A 25540-nucleotide genomic window follows, 5' to 3' on the forward strand; every position below is an offset into this window, starting at 1 on the left:
GTTTAGATCCTTTAGAATGGATGGCACAGGGTTCGTGAGTTCAGTTTACATCTTTTAGAATGAATGGTACAGATTCATTATTTCAGTTTAGATCCTTTAGAATGGATGGCACAGGGTTCGTGAGTTCAGTTTACATCTTTTAGAATGAATGGTACAGATTCATTATTTCAGTTTAGATCCTTTAGAATGGATGGCACAGGGTTCGTGAGTTCAGTTTACATCTTTCAGAATGAATGGTACAGATTCATTATTTCAGTTTAGATCCTTTAGAATGGATGGCACAGGGTTCGTGAGTTCAGTTTACATCTTTTAGAATGAATGGTACAGATTCATTATTTCAGTTTAGATCCTTTAGAATGGATGGCACAGGGTTCGTGAGTTCAGTTTACATCTTTTAGAATGAATGGTACAGATTCATTATTTCAGTTTAGATCCTTTAGAATGGATGGCACAGGGTTTGTTTATTCAGTTTACATCCTTTAGCTCTTTGCTTCTAGCCAGAGAATAATCTGGGTTCAATTAGGATTAAGTGTCGTGATCAAAGGCACAACATCTAACTGTTAGCTCTGGGATTCAAACCAGCAACCTTCAAGTTATTGGTCTTACACTTTATCCCCTACTTGGCTATCTGCCAGCACACAATCAAATGGTTCAATTTTGTTTAATCTTAGCAAGTTTTGTAATTTGTTTTATACTGTCAAGTTGCATTGGATGTGGTGTCTAATTAGGAGATCATAGTCCTTTTGCGATGTCATTGCAGTTGACAGAGTACATGAAATACATATTGGTTTATAGAAGGGAAAATGGGTACAGTAAATTAACCATTAAATTAACACAATATATAGATCCTGCTGTGGATTCCAAACCCAATTTTTTGTTGGTTTTTCGTTTTGCAACTGTCACATAAATATGTGCACAATGTAAATATGGACAAATACAGGTTGCTGTTAAGCAAACCTTTTTAATATCAGGAATAACTAGAGGTTATTGAAGCTTTCTGCTATTAAGTGGGGTACTTTTATTTGGAACATTTAAAAAACATGTGGGTTTTAAAAGGTGCTTCATTCTGCCAGAAAAAATAAACAGGCAAGAATAAGGCTGTGACCTCCACAATTTCTAAATGAAAGTCTCAAAATGAAGAAACTTTGATAAGGAAATGTTAAAGGGGCGTTTTACCCTGGGGCAGGGATACCCAAAAGGATATATATGTGTAAATATTTCTTTTTTTAAACCCAAATCAGGTATATTATAGGGTTTCCCCAGACATGCCTGGTAACGGGGTGCCTGAGGGGTCTCTGGGACCTAATTTGAGGGTTTAAAAAAATTCTAATTCATAGATTTTTCAAAAAGGTTTGTCGTGTGAATACATTCATTATTTTAATCTTATTAATACACTCGGCCCAGTTATAACAATTTAAAGAAGCTATCCATAATTTCTTACCACCTACTGGACGTTTGCTGAATTACAACAACACCAGTTTGCGTTCAAACCAACTCTCCCCTTATAGTGCTGTGCACTCGCAATCATTTCTTTTACTTTTGTTTGGAAAAGAGTACATGAAAAAACGCATTAAAAACTATATTTTCTGATCTTGAAAAAACATTTTAAAAAGCTATTTAGACAGCACAATGACTTCCTATACAGTGCTTGTTTTCTTGCTTGAATAAAAAATATTTAGTGAACAGAATATCAGCAATCAAGAAATGGCTTTTCCATGAGTGATTTCCCATGACAATTATTTTTCATTTGAGGAAAGAGAACTCGCGGGATAAAACCGTCTGGTAAGTGACAACAATTTATATAGGAAAAACCTTTATTCTGAAGGATTAACACACATTTCGTGACGCGGAAGTACATTTTTATTCTGAACTTTTTCACAGCGATTCACAGTGGTCCTGCCCTACTTCGTTCTTCAAAGCTGTCTGTCCAAGTGTTCTATGGTTCGTTTTTAAATAAAATAATATATATTGCTAGTTAGACATCGATTTAGCCGTTTAATTATATTGTACACGTAAAATAAGGTCAGCTAGCTTTGGAATTTTCAGTATGTTTACCAACCTACGAGTACTGTACGGCGTAGTTTACAGAGCTAGCTAGCTAGCGATAATGCCTAGTTATTTTTGTTGAGGGGAGTGATCTCTGGTTAAAACAGTGGATGTTCTATCTTCTAATTGTTTATAGCTAGAGTGCATATGTCTGTAAAATATCTTTATGACAACGGCTGAAGTTATTGATAAAATAAATGGTGTTGATTGATTGACATGTCAGCACGCCAGATCAGAGTTGACAGTCTAGTCAATGGTTGACTATAACTTAACTTGAACCTTGATTTAGCTACTAGGTAAGTCCTTTAACTAGTATAAACATGGATAAAACAAGGACACAGATTGCTCACCAGATGTATAAATCTGAATTGTTTCCACTCATTACCAAATATGGTAGTGAGAAAGCAAAACGAGTTTCGCCAAGATAGAACAAAAATGTGATCTCTGTACAGTTCTCCCAGAATGAAGTCATGTAGACTTTGTAGAAGGGTATTTTATTAGTTAAAATGTAATTCTGCTATTAAACATGCTTCACATAGTATCATGTACAAAAATGCTAGAACGCAACATGTTTGTTCTGCTCTTTTTTTAAATAGCCTTTCATTGGAAAGAACTCGCTTTGGTGGATCTTGGGTTAGTTGACTGCATTGAATTTCCATTCATTGGTTAATAAGACTCGCCCACTATGTTCAGGAAATCATGTGGCCACACATTTATATGCCTAACATGGACAACATTTCTGATCACAGTGTCTGTTTACAGTGTTTATCCAATTTCACTTCTATAACTAAACCACTATAACCAGCATTGCTTTCAAAATGTTTATGGGAAAAACTGCTGTTTCACGTCCCATAACTTCAGAATGAGAGGGTGGAGCATGGTATCCCTATTTGGTTCACGATTAGCTGACACTAGTCTTACTGGGGTCCAGCACTTATTATTAACAGCAACAATAAAACTAGTACTAACATTTAACAAAAACATGAACATATATTAAATACATTACAGAGAACAGCTAATTTACTTTTGATGACTTAACATTGGTCCATTAGCTGTTTGCAGATGTAACATTGACCCATTCTAAGAACCTGTAGCTATTAAACTTATATATGCTAACTAGCAATTTAATCTAGTTTAGGGAAGGAAACAAATTCTGGGGGAAAACATTTAATAAAAACAATGAACTAGTTAGTTATTATGCAAGTTATTCGGAGTGCCTGATTAACATCAGCTTTACAACGCCTGTTTGGTTCCACAGGAAGAGATGTCAGGAGTTAGTGCGGTGAGCTCGGCGTTGCCTGCGGCTACAACCCGTACCACATCCTTCAAGGGCTCATGCCCTAGCTCCAAGTACGTCAAGCTGAACGTGGGCGGGGCACTCTACTACACCACCATGCAGACCCTCACAAAGCAGGACACCATGCTCAAAGCCATGTTCAGTGGCAGGATGGAGGTCCTCACAGACAGTGAAGGTATTGATGATGACATGGCTCCTGGTCACTGCGCCGAATACAGTCCCTAAGCGTTGCAGTGTAACACCCCTAACGTTACTCCCATCGCGTTTTGGGAGTTAGCTGTGTATGAAGACGCAAACGCGTGGTCTTTTATTTCTGCTGTGCTGGTAACGAGCCCCGGCCTCTTGTGCAGGCTGGATCCTTATTGACCGGTGTGGGAAGCACTTTGGGACCATTCTGAACTACCTGCGGGACGGTGCTGTACCTCTGCCAGAGATCCGGAGGGAGGTGGAGGAGCTCCTGGCTGAGGCCAAGTACTACCTGGTTCAGGGGCTGGCCGATGAGTGCCACGCGGCATTGCAGGTGTTGTGTATCACTTTAACACTGGACACACCAGTAATACATCTCCATCTGGGTGTCCCTTTGTCTCAGCATGCTGTTGTGGCCCGTGTTCCCATCGAATTGTCCCTGTCCTGTTTCCTGTGTCCTTTCAGAACAAAGATATGTATGAGCCGTTCTGTAAAGTACCCTTGGTCACGTCCACAAAGGAGGAACAGAGACTCATTGCTACCTCCAACAAGGTAAAAATATATTCGGGGCACAATGCATTCGGAGCTTAGGAGTTGTATAGAATATGGAGATGTATTTATCTGTAAAGCATATTTGTTTCTCAAAAACCTTTTTGTTCTTTATTGCAGCCCACAGTCAAGTTGTTATACAACAGGAGTAACAACAAGTACTCCTACACAAGGTTGGTTAAACATTCCTGACGATTGTGGTGAAGACTAACAGGGACAGCTTTACGGAGGCAACTCCGTTTTCCTGTCACGTTTGCTACTGACAGGCTGTCGTGCATTGTAGCGACTGGAACATATTCACAGTGAAAATGTAACCGCTGTCGCCCTACACGTTTCACAGCAACTCTGATGACAACATGCTAAAGAACATTGAGCTTTTCGACAAGCTGTCTCTGCGCTTCAATGGCCGTGTGCTCTTCATCAAGGACGTAATCGGGGATGAGATCTGCTGCTGGTCCTTCTACGGACAGGGCCGTAAGATCGCCGAAGTTTGCTGCACCTCTATAGTCTATGCCACAGAGAAAAAGCAAACCAAGGTATGCAGTTTCCCGTGGCGAAGGCACACCTTAGGTGATATGAATGTTTCTTGCTTCACCTGTGTTCTGACTGGTGTGGCCTTCCCTAGGTGGAATTCCCAGAGGCTCGTATTTACGAGGAGACGCTCAACATTCTCCTGTACGAGTCCCAGGATGGGCGCGGTCCTGACAACGCCTTGCTGGAGGCTACAGGGGGCGCCGCGGGCCGCTCCCACCATTTGGACGAGGACGAGGAACGGGAGCGCATCGAAAGGCTACGTCGCATCCACATCAAACGGCCCGATGATCGCACTCACCACCACCAGTGATCAGGCCGGACAACCAACACGGACGGGATCTGCAGTCCTCAGTGGTGCCCCGTAAGAGAGGCCATGTGAGAGATCACTACTGCCAAATGTAACCCCCCCCCCCCCCCCTCGGTTTCTGAAGTCGACCACAAGTGACCTCTGTGCTCCTGCAGCCCAGCCACTAATAAACTGCTGCTATACTCCAGTCATTCAAAGCACCGTGGTTTGGGTGTTGGAGTTGACGTGTCAGCCATCGTCAATATCAGTGTTTCCTAAAACCACCGTGAGCAATATTTTTTCTTCCCTAGTCAGATACTTATTTTACAAGGTTTATTTCCCTGTGTTGTCAGTCTATGTCTGTGTGTGTGTACTTGTGTTACTTGTGCCCAGTGGGAGATCATGTGCCTTAAGTATATATGTTAGAGCTGCTTACAATACGTTTCACTTTATCATGTCACTACAACGTTGCTCTGATGTTAATTCATTTACTTTATCGTGTCACGAAAAGGTTACTTTGATGTTAATTGTTTCAGGATTGCTAGTTCTGGTCAATCAGTTGAATATCAGTGGTTATAGTTACATGCTGTATAACAATAGCTTGTTTACCACAGCAGTTTTAGATAAAACATTTATGAAAATGTATTCATTAGTCAGAGTAGAAGTTATGTAAACTCTTAATTTTACTGCGTTTACAAATTGGGTGCTTTTATTTTCTGTGTATTGATTTCATCCAGCAGAGGGTGTTACCTACAAAGACACTGAATTGTAATAGGTTAGGTTGAAGTTATCCTGGATCCTAGTCCTAGTTTTGGATGGTTAAGGCTGGATTTGGTGAATCTAATCTTAAATCTTTACTTAGAGAAACCCAAGAGCAATTCATTAGATCGAGTGGTGTAACTACAGTCACCTTTTACCCTGTAGTCATGGATTCATTCTCTGTTGGCGTTCTGAAGAGCCTTTAAGATGTCGGATCACGTATGCATTCTGATTTTCTTCTTTGTGAACAAATTTATATAATTGCTGCCTGTTAAGTATTGCTGAAAGGTGACATGGAAAAATAGTTGTTGGAGATCACACACAAAGTTACAGACTGATTTCTTTGTCAGTGGGCAAACGTACAAAAGCAGCAGTGGATCAAATAATCTTTTCCCTCACCAGGTAATGAAACCAAGAATATCAGAATCATATACAAATATTTCAGATGAGGATGTGTTTTGCACTGTATATAACATATTTTTCTTACAATAAAGATTTTTATGAATTACTATATTTGGTTTTAATGGACATATATTACAGCATCATTATGAGAAAGTATAAAAAGTATGACACATACAAATTCAAAATAAAATGTTTAAATTATTTAACCATGTGGCTGATACCTCTATAAAATGGGATTTTACTATTAAGTGAAAATGTACCAAAAGCGAAAATCATATTTCACAAATGATCCCAATTATATTGACCACTTAATAAGTTATCAGTGGCCCCTCCATGGTGGCTCAATACCAGGTGAAGTTCTCGTTAGAGCAGAACATAATAGACTCTGTGCACCAGCGTAGTGAGGAACTTCCGCTTTTGTCTAGAAGTCGGTATTGCAGTTTCCGCTTTACTTACTAATACTCATCCTCATTAGTAAACACCTAAACTCACAACAAGATGAGTGATGCTGTTGTACGGAAAAAAATATAATGTACGTGACTCATTTAAGTTTCAAGGTACAAGTGGGGCATCATTTTAATCAGGAGAATGTCCTCTTTTTAATTAAATATGGCTTGCGCCATTCAATGACTTCAAACGCTAGACAAGAAATAGTCAGAAAAGGCGATTTTTTATATACTTCCACGTAACGCAGGTTTAAGTGCAATTAATACCATATAGGACCAGATGATTACTTCCTATGCCAGTTGTAATTTTTCAGTTTCGTTGTGAAATGAGGTTACAGTAGTAAAATAAAAGAGGAGACCTGTTTTGGTGCTTTTTTGAGGCTATGGAATTTTAAGCTTCATTCAGGTTAGAAGAGGCTGAACGGAGGTTAGTTTCAATTCACTTCCTATAGGGACGCGCTAGCGTTCCAGCTCAGCCAGCGTTCTTTTGGCGTTTTTGAGGCTAGGGTGACTTTTTATGCGTTCTATTGTCCTGCCTAATTCTACACTAAAAGGAACACGTCGCTAACTAGCTTAGCCGATAGCCGGCCGGCACACCACAGTAAACTACTTATCCTCGTAGTTGTGCAGATAACTCGATACGTAGAGTTTGAATCCCTTGTTCCGTTTGCTTGTTGGAGCAGGGGACCAGGCATCAACAATTTGATGGACATCACTAATGCTTATTTTAGGCAGGTCTTGGTGAAATCTACAAAAAACAGAAATTTTGGGCGACGCGGGTGATCGCCTTAATTAAACCGGATATGCCAACATCCGGCTAAAGCGGAAGTTCGTCCATACGCTTGTGCACAGAGCCTATTAACATAATGTTAGATTGAACCATTTGTTGATATTTCCAATGTTTATAATAGGTGGCAGAATGCCCTTTAGATTGCTCATTATGTCCACTCCTTATAGAGAACACTCAGGTTGGTCTTCGATGCCTAAACCCTTGTTGAACTGGATTATTATCCCGGGCCTTTTATTTGAGGATGAGTGCAAGGGATGCAGTTCAGTTTGTGATCATAGGCCGGGACTTTGTTCGAGTAGATTCCTGAGGAAACACAAGAGAAGAGGGTTTGTCATAGATGTCATTGATCAATATGATTGGTTTATTCTAGAATGGAATGACCACGCTGTCGTTTCATACCACCATCAGATGGCCGTTCTTTGCTCTGTAAATCATGGTCTCCTGGCCACTCTTGAAGTCAACAAACCCCTCTCTGCCAGGCTGGATGTCAAACTTAATGCTGCAAATGAACCCATGACAACATGAACAACACTTTGGACAACTGTTTAGGAAAATCATCTCAATAAGTAGTGTGTTGAGCAGGTTTTACCTTCCCTGGACTACGTTGATACAGTTCTCCTTGTTGGCCACCAAACACAACTTGGTCAAGGCCTCAAATATGTGGTCGCACTGCAGCACCAGGTCCCCCTAAGTAAATAGAATAATTTAAAGAAAGGTAAATGTATTACTAGTGACTAGTTCAGTTCCCTTCTAAAAAGAACCAATGCAAAATCATGAAGAAAGAGACATGTTAGCAGCCAACCTTTTGCTTGATGTCTTCACTTTGGATATGGAGGATAAAGAAGTTGTCACTGAGGTTGCTGACTGAGACACCTAAAGGAACACACATTGCTTAGGTTGAATTAACACAGTTCATACAGCCTATTGCCATTGCTAGAATTACATGAGAACTACACCCACTTGTCTGGTCAGTGTTTTTGACTGGCTAACCTTTGAGTTGATTGAACTGCACCCGCTGTTTGATCTTGGCCTCCTCCACCAGGTAGGCAGCAGTTCCTGTGTATATCAGCTGTCTGAAACGAGGCCTGAAACCATTCCTGTCATACTTCACCACAGGAACACTGTACTGGGGGAAGGCATGGAAGGAGATTACTTTAGTTTGAACGTTTATTTCTTAGTCAAAATGATACATGACTGACTCCATGTTTTTGTTTACCTTAATGTGTTCCTGCCGAATCATCTGATAGACTTTAATGTGGATGTCTTCCTCACCTGGATCAAATGACAAAAAAAATCATAATTATAAACGTTGCTAATTCAGAGGCGTACAATTGGGCATGAGCACACAGTTTATGCCTTACTAATCCTGGTGTCCACAAATGGTCTGCTGACACTATGAGGGTAGTTCTCCTTTCTTCCTTTAAACAAGGAACTGGTCAGTCCTTTGATTTGCAACTAGAAACGGGGTAAAAAGATAGAGGGGTGATACAGAGTGATATTGAGGTCAACTCAGTGTTTTCCATTACTGGATCAATGTCTCGTCAGTGATTATTAATATTAGCTAGTGCATTATTGGGGGAATTCTGTTTCCAAATAGACAGGTCTAAGGACATGTGAAGAGCTGATTTAACCACATTTGCTTCAAGACACTTCTTTTCTGCGGGGTTAACTATGCAAGTTTCACAGTTATAGTCAATAAGCAATGTCATCAGTGGGTATGTGTACAGTAAAAACAGTACATATTTGTTAAAGCACCTCTGCCTTTAGGGTTTGCCTACCTGGGCTTTACGTTCTGTTGTCATTCCTTGTATGTACTTCCGTACCATGTATCGGGTGTAGAGTTTCCTCAACATCTCTGAGGCCTATAAGAACATAATGAGTGCACGGTATTATGCCTTCACACAAAGGCGTGTAGAACAACATGAGCACCACTATTTAAGTACATTCTCAACCGACTCACCTCCTTCATAATAGGAGGAGGGGTTAGCCAGGTGTTCTGGTCCAGAACGGTTTTGGGTAGACTTTCCTTGAGCCGTGTTAGGTAATTCTGCCTGACATAGTCCAGGTACTCTGAATTGTCAACACTGACTGGTTGATTTCTGGTCATGAAGCCCTTAATGAACCTACAATATACAATCACAAAGTAAACAAAATTAGATTGATAATTGTTCTACCATTTAGATGTCAGACCTCTGCCCTTCATAAAAACGTACTTCTTGATCACTTTGACTGCCCAAGCTCTCTTCTGCCTTTCTCTCCTGGCTTTCAAGCCTCTCCAGCATGTCTCAATAGTTGTTGCTAACAATACAGAACAAAGTGATTAGGCTATTGTCATGAAAAGTTATGACATATGTTACAATAGGTCCAAGGACGTCAAAGATAGATCGTAGTTGGCTCAGCACCCACCTGCTTCACGTTGTCTCATGTAGTGTCCCTTAACTCTGTAGCCTTTGTACTTAGCCTGGATCCTTGTAGCTGGAAAATACAGAGACATGCATTAAAGCTGACTTCTGAGGCTGGTTTAGCGGTCATTAGGCTGGAGCCAATACCTACCCAGCTCATGCTTGCAGACTTCAAAGGCATCTTCGGTGGCAAACAAAGTCCTGGGGTGGCGTATGAAGATCTTGGTCCTTTTATGGTATACATGGAATATAAACTGGTGAGAAACAGCCAGGCTGGGTTAACAGATAAACCCAAACCAATAATCCTGGAGACCAACTCACCTGCCCATCTTGTACTCATCAGGCTTGAAGCCCAGGTGCTTTACCAGACACTGCACTCCCTCCGCAGCTGTACCTTTCCAGTTAGGCCAGGTATCCGGACACAGGGGCTTGTACCTGACCGGCACAATATAGAACCACTGTGTTTCATAAGAGCACATCAGATCAACATACAGTAAGGCAGCCATGTATAGACATCAGCAATATAAGCAATTTCTTAGCCTCAAGTCCAAAAAACTTCTTTTTTTTAGCAGCGGACGGGGCTTAGTTTGTGTCTCAACTTATCATCAGCACTTGATTTGGGATAAGTGCAGGAACTGATAAATCCCATGTTAGATTACGTTATTCAAAATGTATGTGTTAAAAAAGGCTTGTTCAATTAAAGTAGCCTATCCCAGATGGCTCTTTTTCAAAAAAAAAAGCAACCAGAACACTCATTTGCCCAAAATTAGAAGTACCGAAACGCAGTTCCGGACCATTTCGGCCCAAGTCAAGCATTGCTTACCACTGACAGTAAGAATAGTAGAACACAAGCCAAACTGTGATTGTGCATAAGCAGGTTGTTTTGTCAGTGACTCGATTTTTGTCAGTGACAATTAGGAAAGTCAGTTATTTCCTTAGCATTTCATCTAGCCAGCTATCTTAATAGTAATATTATTAACATAATTTTGTCACTTTCAACACCCAGCTGTGGATTGGATTAACACAGGGGCCAGCACTGGAAGAAAAAATGCCTAAACATGCCTAGTCTCTCTGGATAAGAGCGTCTGCTAAATTGTTGAATCATAAAATGACTGTGCTGTATTGAGCAACTGCAAGCTATCTACCGAAGTGTGATGGGCAGATAATGTTCACCTCTGAAGGAAGATCTGGTATCTCCGGCGGTAAGCAAATCCAGCCCGTCTCACCCTCAGGTGTTCCATCAGCCCCAGATACTTCACCTGGTGTCTCACCAACACGTCGTCAAAGCTCCCTGCACCGGGCAACAGACATCGCAAGGCCAAGGGATCAGGCCATGCAATATAAATGAACCATCACACTGTGAGGCTTGCATGGGTCAAGTCCATTAGTGAAAGTTCGTTATGGTGTTTGGTGTTTATGGCTGTTAGGGTGTGCGCGTTGTAGTTCAATGTGTGGTTTTCTCACCTGGCTGCTTGCCTTCATTAGGCTTTATACAGCGGACGTACCAGGGCTCTTTAGACATGAGGATCTCAGTCAGACCCACCAGACTGCTCTTAAACTGAGTGGCCACCTGAGGGGACACAGGATTCGCGTGCAAACATATGGCAAGATCAGATCACCTTCCACGCACAACAGTAAAGGACAGATATGTTTCCATTTTATTCTGTGTGTCATCCAAAAGTCTCTTAACTGTTTCTGGTCTTTTCTTGCTGTCTGGCTCGGTGGTGGGAAAGCAGAGTTGGACGATGGCATTCTTTGACTGACGCATGACCTGAAGATGGAAAATCTCTCAGGTAACAGTTCGATTCATTAGTCAATTGTTCACTGTTAAAACGTGATCTAAGCTCAACTCAGACTCTCTGGCACAGTTAGGCCGTGCCAAATATGCAGGATGAAAGACAGAGGACTGGTTTGTATTCGAAACAAAGAGGCAGTCGAACAAAATCTCCCACAGCCCTCGCCCTAACAGTCCTTTCAATTTATCCCAAAGCATTGCTTAACAGTCAGCTCCTCTATAATTCACAGGTGTACTTAACAATGAATAATATAACAGTTGGCAGGAAGCAGGTTCCTAGCCACTGCTGTGCCAGTTAAATCCCCGGCTACACATACCTCTTTAATGTTCCTGTACAGGAGATCATTATTTTTGTCGAGAAATCCTGCAAAAACAGACCGGTAGAGTGGAGAGAAGGAAAAACAGATAAAGGCTGTTAACAGTGAGAGAAGGTGATGAGAACTAGGAGAGACCCATGGGACATAATGCACTTACTGAAATATTGAAGAGACACATCAAAGAGAAAGTTCTAGAGAGCAGTGTACTGACACATTGTGGGAGGGATAGCAATGTTTGGAGCATTATGTGGTGGAACTCATCTCTCACCGCCCACACAGTATGTGACTTCCCCCGCGTAGTGTAAGAGGCGGAAATCTCCTCGTTCCAGAGTCTTCCGGGTCTTCTGGTCAGCCAGCTTGTGTCTGCGGGAAGTGGACCGAGAGAGAAGAGGATGTCCCGGTCAGGTGTTACAGGGGCACAGTGTGGCCCGCCCATCCTCAGCTGTCACCTGATACGCCCGGCATTACAAAATGTTAGAAATGTGTCACGCTGTCTATCGCGTTAGTGAGGAGGGTGGATGGCGCACGTGATAAAGTGGGGGTGACCGGCCATCTTCTCCTCCAGTTTTTCCAGGAAGGTCATGTCTGTGGCCTCCCCGGGGCGTAGACACTCCTCATCCTAGTGGGGAGGAGAGTGACCGTGTCAAGACGTCAGAGAATCCAAATATACAATGTCATTTCAATCAGTTAGTCAGTCGACCGATCAGTCGTCAGTTAACCAGTTCATCAGTCAGCATGTCAATTATCAGTTAGGCAGCCGGCCAGCCAGCCAGTCAGACATTCATTCAGTGTGTCAGTCAGTCACTCAGTCATCTACTTACTAGCACTGCAATAATGCCTTTGAATTTCTCCTCCACCAAGTCACATATGATCTTGTTGTTGAAATACGGCACTGGTTCCCACTGAAAAACAGTGGGAGCTTTAAATCCTTTACCAGTGTAGGCCGTTCCAACAGATTTTGTTACCGTCTAAACTGAGATTTGAGTAGAGGGGAATCACTTACTTCAATGCCTTCCATTTCATATTCCTCCTGCTCTGACTTCAGGGTCAGCTGGATAAAGAGCTGCTGCAGTTTCTCGTTACAGTAGTTGATGCAAAACTGTTCAAAGCTAAAAGACACAGAGACGAGGCATTAGGGTTAAGATTGCTGACACTTGAACCATCACTATCTAATACGGAGCCCTTGTGTCTCCCCTCACCTGTTCACATTGAACACTTCAAATCCATAGATGTCGAGCAGCCCAATCACTGTCTTCCTGGAGGAGTCCTACACAGACAGACTCTACTAGTCAGCCTTTAAAGGATTTATGACTGGTTCAGTTGGAAAGCAGTATGATTTTTTTTAATTATGTTTTTGACCATATTTGTTAAGTCTGACTAAAGACTGATTGGATACAGTATAATGGATCAGGACAATTTTGTTCTTGTCTAAGTCATTGAGGGTCACTAACCTTGTTGGCCAAAGACTCATTGAGCATGTTGACCAGCCAGGTGAAGGTCCGGCCATAGATGGCTTTGGCTAGAGCGTCCCTGGCATACACTGCATGGTCAATGGTGAAGGGACTGAGCACCTGACCATCACACAGAGATTGGTTTTCAAGTGGGCGGTTTTAACTGTTCTGGTATAAAGTTTTATTCATAGGACCAAAAACAGTAGCATTTTCCTCACCTCCTCTGACCTGGCAGCAATCTTCCTGTGAGTCAAACCCACTTGTATTACCTGTGTAGGAATGCCTAGCAACTACACAACCAAGAAACAACCAATCACACACACTACTAAAAACTGTCATTACACCTCATTTGAAAATGTTGCCGTGTAGTGTCTTTATATGCCTATATGTGTTGCTAATAGTTGTGACTGTCCATTAGTGTATATGTTTCTGTCCTCACCTTGGACAGCCAATGAATCTCTGGGCTGCTGTTGAGAGTGGCATATCCGCGTGAGTCAGCTATAAACTTCACATTCCCAAGGTGAAGCACGCTAGCAATGATTGCAAAAAGGCTCTACATCATGGGCCAGAGGAGACAACGGTCACAAGGGATACATTAACGATAAGTCAGCGATATGACGCCACGTACACTTGGATAGAAAGTTCAAGATTGGGACTCACCTCTACATTGCTCTCACTGAACTCAATGACAGTGAGGGCTTTCCGTACTGTCTTCCAGTCAGTCTTGTCGTTGATTGAGCTGACTTTGGCACATTCCCCCTGTGTGAGATAGGATATACTATCTGGATGAGGTTAATTGCACTCCATGGACTCGTTGATTATTTTTTCTCATTGACACTTTCTTCAAATGTAAAGGTCCTCATGTACCAGGTAACTGTTAATTGACGTTACCCCTCCCACCTGTACCAGATAATTGTTAATTGACATGTTACCTCTCCCACCTGTACCAGGTAACTGTATTGCTGACAGTTCCTCTGGAGACCCAGCCATCGTAGAAGGTCCTCCTCCCCTCCCTCCACCAGCTGGTAGAAGATGTGGAAGTTCCTCTCACCATGGTTTTGGTGCACCACCCGAGACTTCTCCAGTAGATAGCTGAGGATGTGACCACCAACTGCTCCCCCCTAGACAGTTGAAGATCTAACGGTGATTGGCATGCTGATTTTCATGTTTCTCAGATGTTTTGCTATGGAAATGCGAGGCTTAATTTCAAGACTTACCACGTGGTCGAACTGGATGTCCATGTACTTCCCAAAGCGGCTGGAGTTGTCGTTCTTCAGGGTTTTGGCATTTCCAAAAGCCTGAGAGAGGTACAGAGTTCAGAGCACTTCATCAGTCATTGGACATGTTCAGCCGTGCACAAATGTTGATGTGGCCCTATAAGGTCATGTAGTCATCGGATCTTAACTCAGCACAGCCAGAAGATGACTGACAATCCCTCAGAGTCCAGCTAATCACGTGTTTTCTTCCTATGTTTCTACCCTAATAGGAGTTTTTCCAAGTAACTGTGCACCAAATTGTGGTTGTTGAATGTTCTTTGGGGTCTTAGTCTTTTTACATCAGCACTTTTTGACAACTGGTTATGTGAAAAGGGCTTTATAAATGTAATTTGATTGATTGTTTTTGTAAATGGCGAACAATGTGACATTTCCTATACCGCATTTTCCTTTGGTGGTTACCTCAAGCACCGGGTTGGACAGCAGCAGGCGGTCCCGAACATTGTCCATCAGTTTGGTACTGGGGCAGCTAACAGCATAGAACTGCAGGATCTTCTTGGAGGCCTCTGTCTTTCCAGCTCCACTCTCTCCTGAGATCAGGATGAAGTGGTTGTTGCTCTCTGTTAGCATTGTGCGATAGACGTTGTCTGCCAGGGCATAGCTAAACAGGAGGGCAATGGAAGAGAGGTTCAGTGGACCTACTGATGGATTTAGAGAGGGATCGCTGTATCTGGTTCATCGCGGGGTAGTGATAAAAGCAAACACGTGGATGAATGCAACTTACATGTGTGGCGGTAGCTCAAACAAGTTGACACCCATGTAAATATCCATCTGCTTCTTGGTGTAGATTCCAAGCTCTTTGTAGGGGTTGACTGACACTAGAAGAGTGCCAATGTACGTCTGTGGGAAATAGATGAGCGGGTAAAATGATGAGAGTTGGATGAGTCAATGCTTGTGTGCAGTGAGAAAGGCACTGTTTGTGTTATCACCTGTGATAGTGAGCATCAGACATTAAACAATGTACGGTTGCAAACTAGCATTAGTTATAGGACAGTATCTGTTGTTCCAGTAGGTCAATTTGGGCCAGTTCGGTTAGGGTGACATTTGGTTTTAAAGTAGCGTGGCTCTTCAGCTGATAGGAAGGAAGGGCTATTTGATAACTCCAGTGCAGGAGAACTGACTCACGTATATTAGGTTCTCGTGGAAGCGTTTCCTCAAGTTTTCCAAGAAGGCACTTTCACTGGTGTAGGCTTCCAGTAAAACAAAATCCTGGAGCCCCACACGATCCCGGGCTGTAAGGGAGCCCTCCATATCCCGGAGAATCCGGTTACAGCGCTCCTCCAGACTCTGACCAATCAAAAAGAGGTTCCACAGTGTTACAGTAATGTCTTCCAACCATGCAAATGTCAGAGAAGCCAGACATAACATCACTGACACAAACTATGTACAACAACCAAATTATTACTATGTTGTTCCAGCTTTGCTAATCTGTGGTTTTCCTTCTTGAATCCTTTTGCTGCCTATTGACAGGTCCCTCTGCAAACAAGAGGCGCTAGGACGTCCCTGGAACGTCTGGAGGTTGAGTAATGTTCCCCTAGATGTACTAAGGACATCCCTGGGTTGCTGGGTCTGGCCCCTTTGTATCCTGTTTTCCATGTACAGTAGATGTCTGAATCTGACAAGTCTGACGTCGTGCTATGTGGTTCTCACTGACACAAATACACACAAACACACAAAGATAAAATCTTACCCTAAACCAGTTTACTTCCTCTTAAACAGTTCTTATTGGTCCTAAATGTATTTCCACTCAGACTGTGGTGACCTTGACCACATCCTCTAAGTTCATGACTAATGGAGTTCAGTTCAGCCTATCTAATCTACTTCCATGTTCTTCGAAAAGCAAACAGTGTTTTGTCATTGTTTACTGAGGATACACACATTCCCTTCACAAATATAACTCCATCCTGTCATTTAACCCAACGATAGTTTCAAAACATCAAGCTCAACGGCAAAGCTGATCCCCACTGAGCAAAATACTTTGAAAGATGTATTTTCAACAAGGAAGACGTCTTTTCAACATTCTTTGTTCAATGGGGATGCACTTAAATTAACTGGAAAATGTTTTATGTAGGTAATGTTATTCCACTGACAGATGAGACCAATAATGGACAAGTGAACTTACTGATATTACCTACTTTTTTAAGCTTGTTCATGACTAAAGCCAAGTTGTCTCTGGGATTTGTGGGTGGAGGGTTCCTACAGTGGATATAAAAAGTCTACACACCCATGTTAAAATGCCAGGCTCTTGTGATGTAAAAGAATGAGACAAAGATAAATCATGTCAGAATTTTTTTCACCTTTAATGTGATCTATAACATGAACAATTCAATTTAAAAACAAAAATAAATCTTTGAGAAAAAAAAAATAAAAAAAAATCACAATAACCTGGTTGCATAAGTGTGCATACCCTTAAACGAATGCTTTGTTGAAGCACCTTTTCATTTTATTAAAGTATTTTTGGGTAGGAGTCTATTAGCATGGCATATCTTGACGTGGCAATATTTGCCCACTCTTCTTTGCTAAAGCGCTCCAAATCTGTATGATTGTGAGGACATCTCCTGTGCACAGCCCTCTTCAGATCCACACATGTTCAATTGGATTCAGGTCTGGGTTCTGGCTGGGCCATTCCAAAACGTTAATCTTCTTCTCGTGAAGCCATGCTTTTGTAGATTTGGATGTGTGTTTTGGGTCGTAGTCGTGCTGAAAGGTGAACTTCCTCTTCATCTTTAGCTTTCTGACGCCTGATGGTTCTGTGCCAAAATTGCCTGGTATTTGGGACTGTTCATAATTCCCTCCACCCTGACTAAGGCCCTGTTTCCAGCTGAAGAAAAACAGCCCCAAAGTGTGATGCTGCCACCACCATGCTTCACTGTGGGCATGGTGTTCTTTGGGTGTTGTTTTTTCGCCAAACATACCTTTTGGAATTATGGCCAAAAAGTTCAACCTTGGTTCCATCAGATCATAACATATTTTCTCCACTTGATGATGACTGTCTTCACTGTGTTCCATGGTATATTTAATGCTTTGGAAATTATTTTGTACCCTTCTCCTGATGGATATCTTTCAACAATGAGATCCCTCTGATGCTTTGGAAGCTCTCTGCGGACCATGGATTTTGCTCTGAGATTCAACTAAGAAAATGTCAGGATAATCCTACGAGAACAGGTGAACTTTATTTGTGATTAATCAGAGTCACTTGAAATGAAGGTGTGTAATGACTTCTATTTAAAATGTTTGAATGTGATTGGTTAATTCTGAACACAGCCACATCCCCAGTTATAAGAGGGTGTGCACACTTATGCAACCAGGTTATTGTAATGTTTTTATTTTTCATTTTTCCCCCTCGAAGATTTCAGTTAGTTTTTCAATTGAATGGTTCACAAGTCAAATTAAGAGAGGAAAACATTCTGAAATTATGAGACTTTGTCTCAGATTTTACATTAAAAAAACTGGTATTTTATCAGGGGTGTGTAGACTTTTTATATCCACTGTATCTAAGATGCATGCAGTTAGGTCCGGAAATTATTATGTTTTGTTATTTTGACAGGTTACCAAAATATATTCAAGGTACAGTTCTATAATGATTATGGGCTTACATCGCAGTCTCTCAGCTTTAATATGAGGGTATGCACATCCAAATTGGAGGAAGGGTTTAGGAATTACAGCTCTTCAATATGTAGCCTCCTAAATATGTAGCCCCCTCTTGAAGGGATCAAAAGTAATTGGACAACTGACTCTAAAGCTGTTTCATGGACAGGTGTGGGCTATACCTTCATTATTTCTTTATCAATTATCACACGGTCAAAGGAGCTCTCAATGCAAGTGAAACAGGCCATCCTTAGGCTGCAAAAAAAAATCCATCAGAGAGATAGCAGGAACATTAGGAGTGGGCAAATCAACAGTTACAGCTACATTCTGAGAAAAACACTCTGGTGAGCTCACAAAAAGGCCTGGACATCCACGAAAGACAACAGTGGTGGATGATCACAGGATCCTTTCCATGGTAAAGAAAAATCCCTTCACAATATTCAGCCAAGTGCAGAACACTCTCCAGGAGATAGGCATATCATTGTCCAAATCTACCATAAAGAGAAGACTTCACGCGTTCTGAGGGTTCACCACAAGGTGCAAACCATTCATAAGCCTCAAGAATAGAATGGCCAGATTTTGCCAAAAAACATCTCAAAAAGCCAGCCCTGTAGCCCAACTGTACCAGAATGATGGGAAGAAAAAAGTATGGAGAAGGTATGGAATGGCTCATGATCCTAACATACCACATCTTCTGTAAAACACGGTGGAGGCAGTGTGATGGTGTGGACATGCATGGCTTCCAATGGCACTGGGTCACTAGTGTTTAATGATAGTGTGAAAGAAGACAGAAGCAGTCGAATGAGTTCTGAAGTGTATAGGGATATATTGTCTGCTCAGATTCAGCCAAATTTAGCAAAGTTGATTGGATGGCGCTTCACCTTTAAATGACCGAAAACATACTGTGAAAGCAACCCAGGAATTTTTTAAGGCAAAGAAGTGAGATATTCTGCAATGGCCAAGACCTCCTGATCTCAAACTGATCAAGCATGCCTTTAACTTGCTGAGGACAAAACTGAAGGAGAATGAACCACAAACAAACAACAACTGTAGACAGCTGCAGTAAAGGCCTGGCAAAGCATCATAATGGAGGAAACCCAGCGTTTGGTTATTTCTTTGTGTTCCAGGTTTCAAGCAGTTAGCATTTTATTTATGATTGTGTTCATTTGTCCAATTACATTTGAGCCACTGAAATAAAGGGACTGTGTAGGAAAATGGTTGCAATTCCTAAACATTTCATGCAATATCTTTGTTCAACCCCTTGAATTAAAGCTGAAAGTCTGCACTTCAATTACATATTTGTTGTTTCATTTCAAATCCATTGTGGTGGCATACAAAGCCAAAATTATGACAATTGTGTCAGTGTCCAAATATTTCCGGGCCTAACTGTACATTTTGCTTAAACATTCACTCTACTCCTGTATTATTGGGATTGAATTAACAGTTTTCACAAGACGCTTTTGTACAGACATTGAGGGACGTTTGATCCTTTTTTGTGGGTGTGACGAATTGTGGCTGGAAGCAATGTGTAACATTTTATTTCATGTTGACAGCATTCCACAACCTCCACAAGGGTTTCATTTTGGTTGTTAATAAGAGCTCCGTTTTGGTTCTTTAGAATGTTCCAGAACATAAAAACTAACTCTGTGGAGTTCAACCATTTTGGAAGGAGAAGATTTCATTTGCATCCTTAGCTACTTTCTCATTCTCAAAACCAATTGGATGAGAAAGCCTGAGGTCAACTGTATATAATCTGAATATGATCTGAGACATGATCTGAGTAATGTTGTGAGACATGTTCTGAGACATGATCTGAGACATGTTCTGAGACATGATCTGAGACATAACTCTTTATCTGTACATAAAAAAATCCCATCACCTGCTCTAAACATTTGCTCTTTTATAAATATACAATAATTATTAATTTATCATAAACATGTCCTTACACTATGTATATACTGAACAGAAGTCAAAGTTTACCAACATGGAATAGACAATTAAAAGGTGAAGGAGTGATTGAAAAGTTTACCTGAACTAACTCCATGCACTTGAACAACTGTGTCATTGTGCATACAGTCCTGTTTGCCAAACAAATTAGCTTTTGGACCACAGTATTATGCATCAGGTAACATTATCAGATGGATCTGTGCTACTTAATTACAGTGAAAGTATCATCCAACATATTCAAATGCTCCACCGGTTTGGCTCGCAGCAATGCCAAATGAATCTGACCCCAAGGTACCATAATATTATAATTGATACCAGCATTTCAGATGGTGAATACAACTTTAGATAATCCAACACATTTTCTATACCCTTATATATTAAAGTATGTATAGCAAGTCCCCTACCTTTAGTAAAAGTCTTCTGTCTCAGACTGCTGTGAGCTGCAATCCCTTTTTATACTGAACATCTGGATTTATTTAAGGGAACAGACGAGCAGGAAACATTGACATATTGCCCCCTCCATTTCCACCAATAGGAAACCACTAATATGAAATGTTTGCTAGAAAGGAAGCAGAAGTGGTAAGTGTGTGCATGTTTACTTATAGAACTATACTTGTGAGAACCCAAGGTCCTTGCAAGTATAGACACCTATGAAAAATCTGCTGACATGAGGACATTTTGCTGAAAAAAAGGCCTTTTTAGACCTATGTTTGAAGTTAGGGTTAAGGGCTAATAGGAGTTTTCAATAAGTGTATGTTGGTTGTCCCCTAAATCCCATAGTGACATGTGTAACCGGATTACAAAGAAATTACAAATGATTAAAATTGTCTCTTTCTTTGAAAGCCTTGGATGGCAGTCCCCTCATGGACTATTATTTTTAGGGGAAACAGACTATTTTCAGCCCCTCTTACAGGAAAGCAACACTACCAGTCCCAGTTACCGGGTGGAAGATGGGCCAAGGGCACCAATACATGAGGCGATTCATCACTTCTTTTATTGTTTTCATAGAGCCTTCCTGATGCCATTTCCTTAGGCAAGGAATGACGGATGGCCTTAACACACACTGAAGTTCTTAACCTGATAAGCAAAAGCACTTACAGCAAATAAGCTACAATGTAATCAAGAGTAAAACACACACTCTCACTATTTCTAACAGTGTTGGATTTCCTTTCCAGAAAATGGACAAAAAAGGATTTCCCCTTCACTGTTTTTATGCTTGCAGCTACTAATTTCAGAATCACCCGTATCCAACGCTGCATACAACCTTTTCTGTTCATGGATACGGTTACGTGATGGTTTACCATGCATCAGTTAATGACAGAACTTGCTCATAAAAGGTAGCAGGTGAGTTTTGTACAGGGACAGACAAACATTTTACATGCAGTTCTTAATAGACTAAAGCTTCTGATAACTGAAATATCAGCTTTGATTTAAAGTTGATTTCATTTCTTCTTGTGGTGAACTTTGGACAGTTCTGGAGTCAACTTTGGTGGGGAACACCTTAACTATGGTGAATAGTGTACCACAGAAGCTGCGTGGTAAATGAATGGGAAGGAATGAAACAATCCCATAAACCTCAGAGGCTCCTACCCAGGCCCCCATAGAAAACACATGCTCCCAGAAGAAATATGGCTAAATCTAAGAACAGCCATCTAGAATGTTTTACTTAGAACACAGGGGGGCAATAGAGTTCTGAAAACATATTCAATGTATTCCTCTCAGAAAAACCCAACCCTCCTATTCCAACCCGCATTCTCCCACCATTTCCCATGCCAGCCCCTTCAAACATGGTTGCCAGTTCTGAGATACTAAACGTGTTTCCCATTCAATTTTGTAGTACTTTTTTTCCTCCTGAACTGCAAGAATGGATTATTATAGTCATTGTGGCTGTGAAGTTGAGAAAACATCATCACCCAGTGCCCCTCCAGCATGTGAAAAGCATTTTTGGTGCTATTAAAAGGTGGAGAAACATTTAAAGGGCAGTCTACAATCCATTGCACACATTCAGCGGGTATATCTATTCAGTCATTATTCATTAGAAACATTCAACGTCAAAGTACATTTCACACTCAGCAGTCCAAACACAAAAGATAGTTGGCCCATTTAATGCAAGGAGGGCAATCCTGGGGGTGGGTGGGGGTATGGGGGGGTGTATAGACCAAGTGAAAGACCAACAGGGGGTGTGGCCTCGGTGGCTTGGGGGGATTTATTTGTCTTTTCTGAATACCCAAGAACAAGTCCTGGAGTGCATAATATGTCCTTCATAATATAAGTCCTTCATAATGTCCTTCATAATATAAGTCCTTCATAATATGTCCTTCATAATATAAGTCCTTCATAATGTAAGTCCTTCATAATATGTCCTTCATAATATAAGTCCTTCATAACATGTCCTTCATAATATAAGTCCTTCGTAATTAACATGTTGCAACATTCTCCCCATGTGTTTCACCATGAAAACTGTAATTCTCATGAAAAAAATCAACGGTTTCATTGAAAAATATTTGAAGAGTTATTCGGATCATCAGGAGAAATGGTAAATGGGTTAAAGTTGTGGAAATGTTGGGGCCATCTGTGTTTTCGCTGCTCCTTAGCCCTTCTCCCTCCCTTCTCGTCCCAGCCCAACATCATGTTAAACCAATAAGACAAGTGAACAATATCACTGAAGACACCTCATTTGATATGTCAGAATCAATCAGACAATACACAAAAAGAAGCCATGAGGATTAAACCTTCTTTTCTACCCTAGCACAGACATGGGACCTGGAGCCTTCCTAAACGCAGAAAGTGTCTGTGTGTGTGTGTGTGTGTGTGTGTGTGCGTGTGTGTGTGTGCGCGCACTTCAGCTTTATACACTCATAATCCCTGACAGAAAACATTAAATTATTTTCATTTCCTAAACTCACAAGGACCTTTCCAAAGTGATATCAAGTAGACTACTGCCCTACTGCACCTGATCTGTTCCAGCCTTTAATACCGAGCTCTGAGTGGTAAAGTTGCATTGCCTGCCCTTGGCACTCTGTCTGCGTTCTCTTGGAATCCGGATGAGCAGACCGGCCGTATGCCTCGGAGGCAGAGATTACAGCCATACAGAGGGAATCTGACCTGATGAGAAAATACAACCAAGTCTTCAAGACATGGACAACCTGGCCAAAGGACAAAATCCATATCAACTCACACAGGACAAAACACACAGTGAGCGACACAGTTCCACTGAATGTAGTGTCACCTAAACGGTAATGGCAATCAGAAGAGAATTCCGTAGTTTTAAAGGAGAGGTCGACAGGAGTGAAGAGAAGCCTGTAACAGGCGATATCCCACACAAATCGGGACGGGGGGATGCGGAGACAGGATGACTCCGGTTGAGGCGGAAAATGAGCAACAAGACACCAAAATGTGACGGCAGGCGGAACAGGAAAGCCTATCTGACTGGACGACCATCACCCGAGAGGCCAATCCATTGTCCCAGGCTCCTCACTATAGCACAGGATCCTGTTACTCTGTCACAAAGTGGCCGTTAGGCTCCTGAAAGAGATAGCACTCCTTGTGGACTGACTGACACCACCCATCCCATCACCCAGGGCAACACACACGTTCAGGAGGCTCCAGATGTGACCGTTCTGATCTCCTCACACAGAGCTCCTTTCATGCAGCAATAGGATCGTGTTGTACTGGCAACTCAAATGCGGTAGAAAATATAATAGTACACTATACGTGATGTTATTAGATACTGTATATTTATTAGTCATAGTTTTGGTGGTGGTCATTATCTAATTCTGGGCAACTACACTTCTCAATGGAATATTAATCTGTATGCAGAACACTGGGGAAATACACAAATAAAAGCACAGCACAATGTTACCTCAGTCATCTCCAAAGCCATGTGAGTCATGGTTCAGTGGGTTGTGTACAGGAGCAGAAAGAATCCAAACAACTTTCAGCGAACGTCCCAGCGTGTGCAGTGGATGTGGATCTTGTCCTGAGGCTGTTCATCCAAGCAGCGCTTGCATTCTACAGCCAGGTACAGCCTCTGGCCATCTCAGACACAGGCATATCCCTCTGAGTGGTTCACCTGACTGCCGATCGGCTCAAGCTCTGCTTTCCTTCTGTACACTGATTCACATGCTCTCTGACAGAACTGGCTAGGTTCTGGGGATGCGGAGGGGACTGTCTCTAGTACTTCCTGCTTGAGCGTCACTCCTATCCTGTCCATAATGAGCTTGTTGGCTCCGGGAGTTCTAAGAGTTAATCATTCATGAAGGAAGGTCTCATTCAGCGTATTACCTGAGAGTCCTCGTGTTTTGTGTGTGCCCGTGTGTGGGTGAATACATTTTTTGTTTTTCTAGACATTTCTAGAAGAAATGTAAAATGAATTCTGGGTTAAGATCAGGTTAAAGATATGGGTTAGAGTCAGGTTTAAAGTTTAGGTTTGGTGAATACAGAATGTTTGATTTTTAATACATTTTCCTCACATATACCATAGTAGAACACCACTGTCTGTGTGGGTGCGTGCATGTGTGCGCACGCACATTAGGTGTGTGTCTGTGTGATCTTGTGTAACATAAGGATTCAGAAACTACATCTGCTCCATGCCCCCCCTCATCCTGTTCATCGCACAAAATTACAGTACAAGTTTTGGGTTACTGATGTTTGATTAGGTAGATAGACTTCTGACTAATTAAAAACCACATATTAATGCCAAGAAGCCACCTATTGGGATTAACCCATTGTCCTTTCAGTCCATTTTACATTTTCTCTTGACACCAGCCTTTTCTGCAGGATGAGGGATGTAGAGTTCTGATTGGGCTTGTCCTGCAGGATGAGGGATGTACAGTTCTGACTGGGCTTGTCCTGCAGGATGAGGGATGTACAGTTCTGACTGGGTTTGTCCTGCAGGATGAGGGATGTACAGTTCTGACTGGGCTTGTCTTGCAGTATGAGGGATGTACAGTTCTGACTGGGCTTGTCCTGCAGGACGAGGGATGTACAGTTCTGACTGGGCTTGTCCTGCAGGACGAGGGAGGTACAGGTCTGACTGGGCTTGTCCTGCAGGACGAGGGATGCACAGTTCTGACTGGGCTTGTCCTGCAGGACGAGGGATGTACAGTTCTGACTGGGCTTGTCCTGCAGGATGAGGGATGTACAGTTCTGACTGGGCTTGTCCTGCAGGATGAGGGATGTACAGTTCTGACTGGGCTTGTCCTGCAGGATGAGGGATGTAAAGTTCTGACTGGGCTTGTCCTGCAGGATTAGGGATGTACAGTTCTGACTGGGCTTGTCCTGCAGGATGAGGGATGTACAGTTCTGACTGGGCTTGTCCTGCAGGATGAGGGATGTACAGTTCTGACTGGGCTTGTCCTGCAGGATGAGGGATGTACAGTTCTGACTGGGCTTGTCCTGCAGGATGAGGGATGTACAGTTCTGACTGGGCTTGTCCTGCAGGATGAGGGATGTACAGTTCTGACTGGGCT

The 25540-nt window shown here is 42.0% G+C and overlaps 2 protein-coding genes across 6 annotated transcripts; one reads left to right on the top strand and one right to left on the bottom strand.

The window, feature by feature from the left end:
- The first annotated feature begins 1855 nt into the window (after positions 1 to 1855).
- Positions 1856 to 6170, top strand: LOC105014907 (BTB/POZ domain-containing adapter for CUL3-mediated RhoA degradation protein 3). 2 transcript variants are annotated; one of them, XM_020053055.3, is made up of 8 exons: positions 1873 to 1941; positions 2643 to 2679; positions 3305 to 3518; positions 3694 to 3863; positions 3995 to 4081; positions 4199 to 4251; positions 4419 to 4614; positions 4704 to 6170. In XM_020053055.3, exons 3-8 carry the CDS (start codon positions 3311 to 3313, stop codon positions 4920 to 4922), a joined length of 933 nt encoding a protein of 310 aa, XP_019908614.2. In that variant the 5' UTR covers positions 1873 to 1941; positions 2643 to 2679; positions 3305 to 3310; the 3' UTR covers positions 4923 to 6170. The 2 variants fall into 2 exon arrangements, with proteins under 2 accessions (XP_010875911.2, XP_019908614.2); XM_010877609.5 differs by lacking the exon at positions 2643 to 2679 and having other exon boundaries at positions 1856 to 1941.
- A 1062-nt stretch (positions 6171 to 7232) lies between these two features.
- Positions 7233 to 24163, bottom strand: myo1hb (myosin IHb). Of its 4 annotated transcripts, none has more exons than XM_013137088.4 (32): positions 23932 to 24162; positions 15660 to 15821; positions 15259 to 15374; positions 14937 to 15135; positions 14478 to 14558; positions 14202 to 14381; positions 13921 to 14019; positions 13700 to 13813; positions 13479 to 13550; positions 13261 to 13380; positions 13009 to 13076; positions 12813 to 12918; positions 12631 to 12711; positions 12337 to 12428; positions 12078 to 12172; positions 11810 to 11856; positions 11388 to 11468; positions 11162 to 11267; positions 10871 to 10988; positions 10019 to 10132; positions 9849 to 9925; positions 9702 to 9770; positions 9509 to 9593; positions 9256 to 9418; positions 9074 to 9157; positions 8657 to 8750; positions 8512 to 8567; positions 8286 to 8421; positions 8098 to 8168; positions 7885 to 7982; positions 7695 to 7794; positions 7233 to 7598 (listed from the first exon to the last, which is right to left on the bottom strand). In XM_013137088.4, exons 1-32 carry the CDS (start codon positions 23959 to 23961, stop codon positions 7557 to 7559), a joined length of 3156 nt encoding a protein of 1051 aa, XP_012992542.2. In that variant the 5' UTR covers positions 23962 to 24162; the 3' UTR covers positions 7233 to 7556. The 4 variants fall into 4 exon arrangements, with proteins under 4 accessions (XP_012992542.2, XP_010875905.2, XP_010875906.1 ...); XM_010877603.4 differs by having other exon boundaries at positions 14193 to 14381; positions 23932 to 24161; XM_010877604.4 differs by lacking the exon at positions 23932 to 24162 and adding an exon at positions 20474 to 20591 and having other exon boundaries at positions 14193 to 14381.
- Between the last annotated feature and the right edge of the window lie 1377 nt (positions 24164 to 25540).

The sequence above is a fragment of the Esox lucius genome, chromosome 14, assembly GCF_011004845.1.
Source record: "Esox lucius isolate fEsoLuc1 chromosome 14, fEsoLuc1.pri, whole genome shotgun sequence".
Classification (NCBI taxonomy): domain Eukaryota; kingdom Metazoa; phylum Chordata; class Actinopteri; order Esociformes; family Esocidae; genus Esox; species Esox lucius.

Excerpts from the sequence above, each read along its gene's own strand:
- LOC105014907 (XM_010877609.5), top strand. Across the intron at positions 3,519-3,693 it reads GGTCCTCACAGACAGTGAAG|GCTGGATCCTTATTGACCGG; the intron begins GTATTGATGATG and ends CCTCTTGTGCAG. Across the intron at positions 4,252-4,418 it reads AACAAGTACTCCTACACAAG|CAACTCTGATGACAACATGC; the intron begins GTTGGTTAAACA and ends CACGTTTCACAG.
- myo1hb (XM_010877603.4), bottom strand. The coding sequence starts at position 23,961 with ATGACTCACATGGCTTTGGAGATGACTGAG. Across the intron at positions 14,020-14,192 it reads ACCTGGTACAGGTGGGAGAG|GGGGAATGTGCCAAAGTCAG; the intron begins GTAACATGTCAA and ends TATCTCACACAG. Across the intron at positions 12,712-12,812 it reads ATGAAATGGAAGGCATTGAA|TGGGAACCAGTGCCGTATTT; the intron begins GTAAGTGATTCC and ends ACTGTTTTTCAG.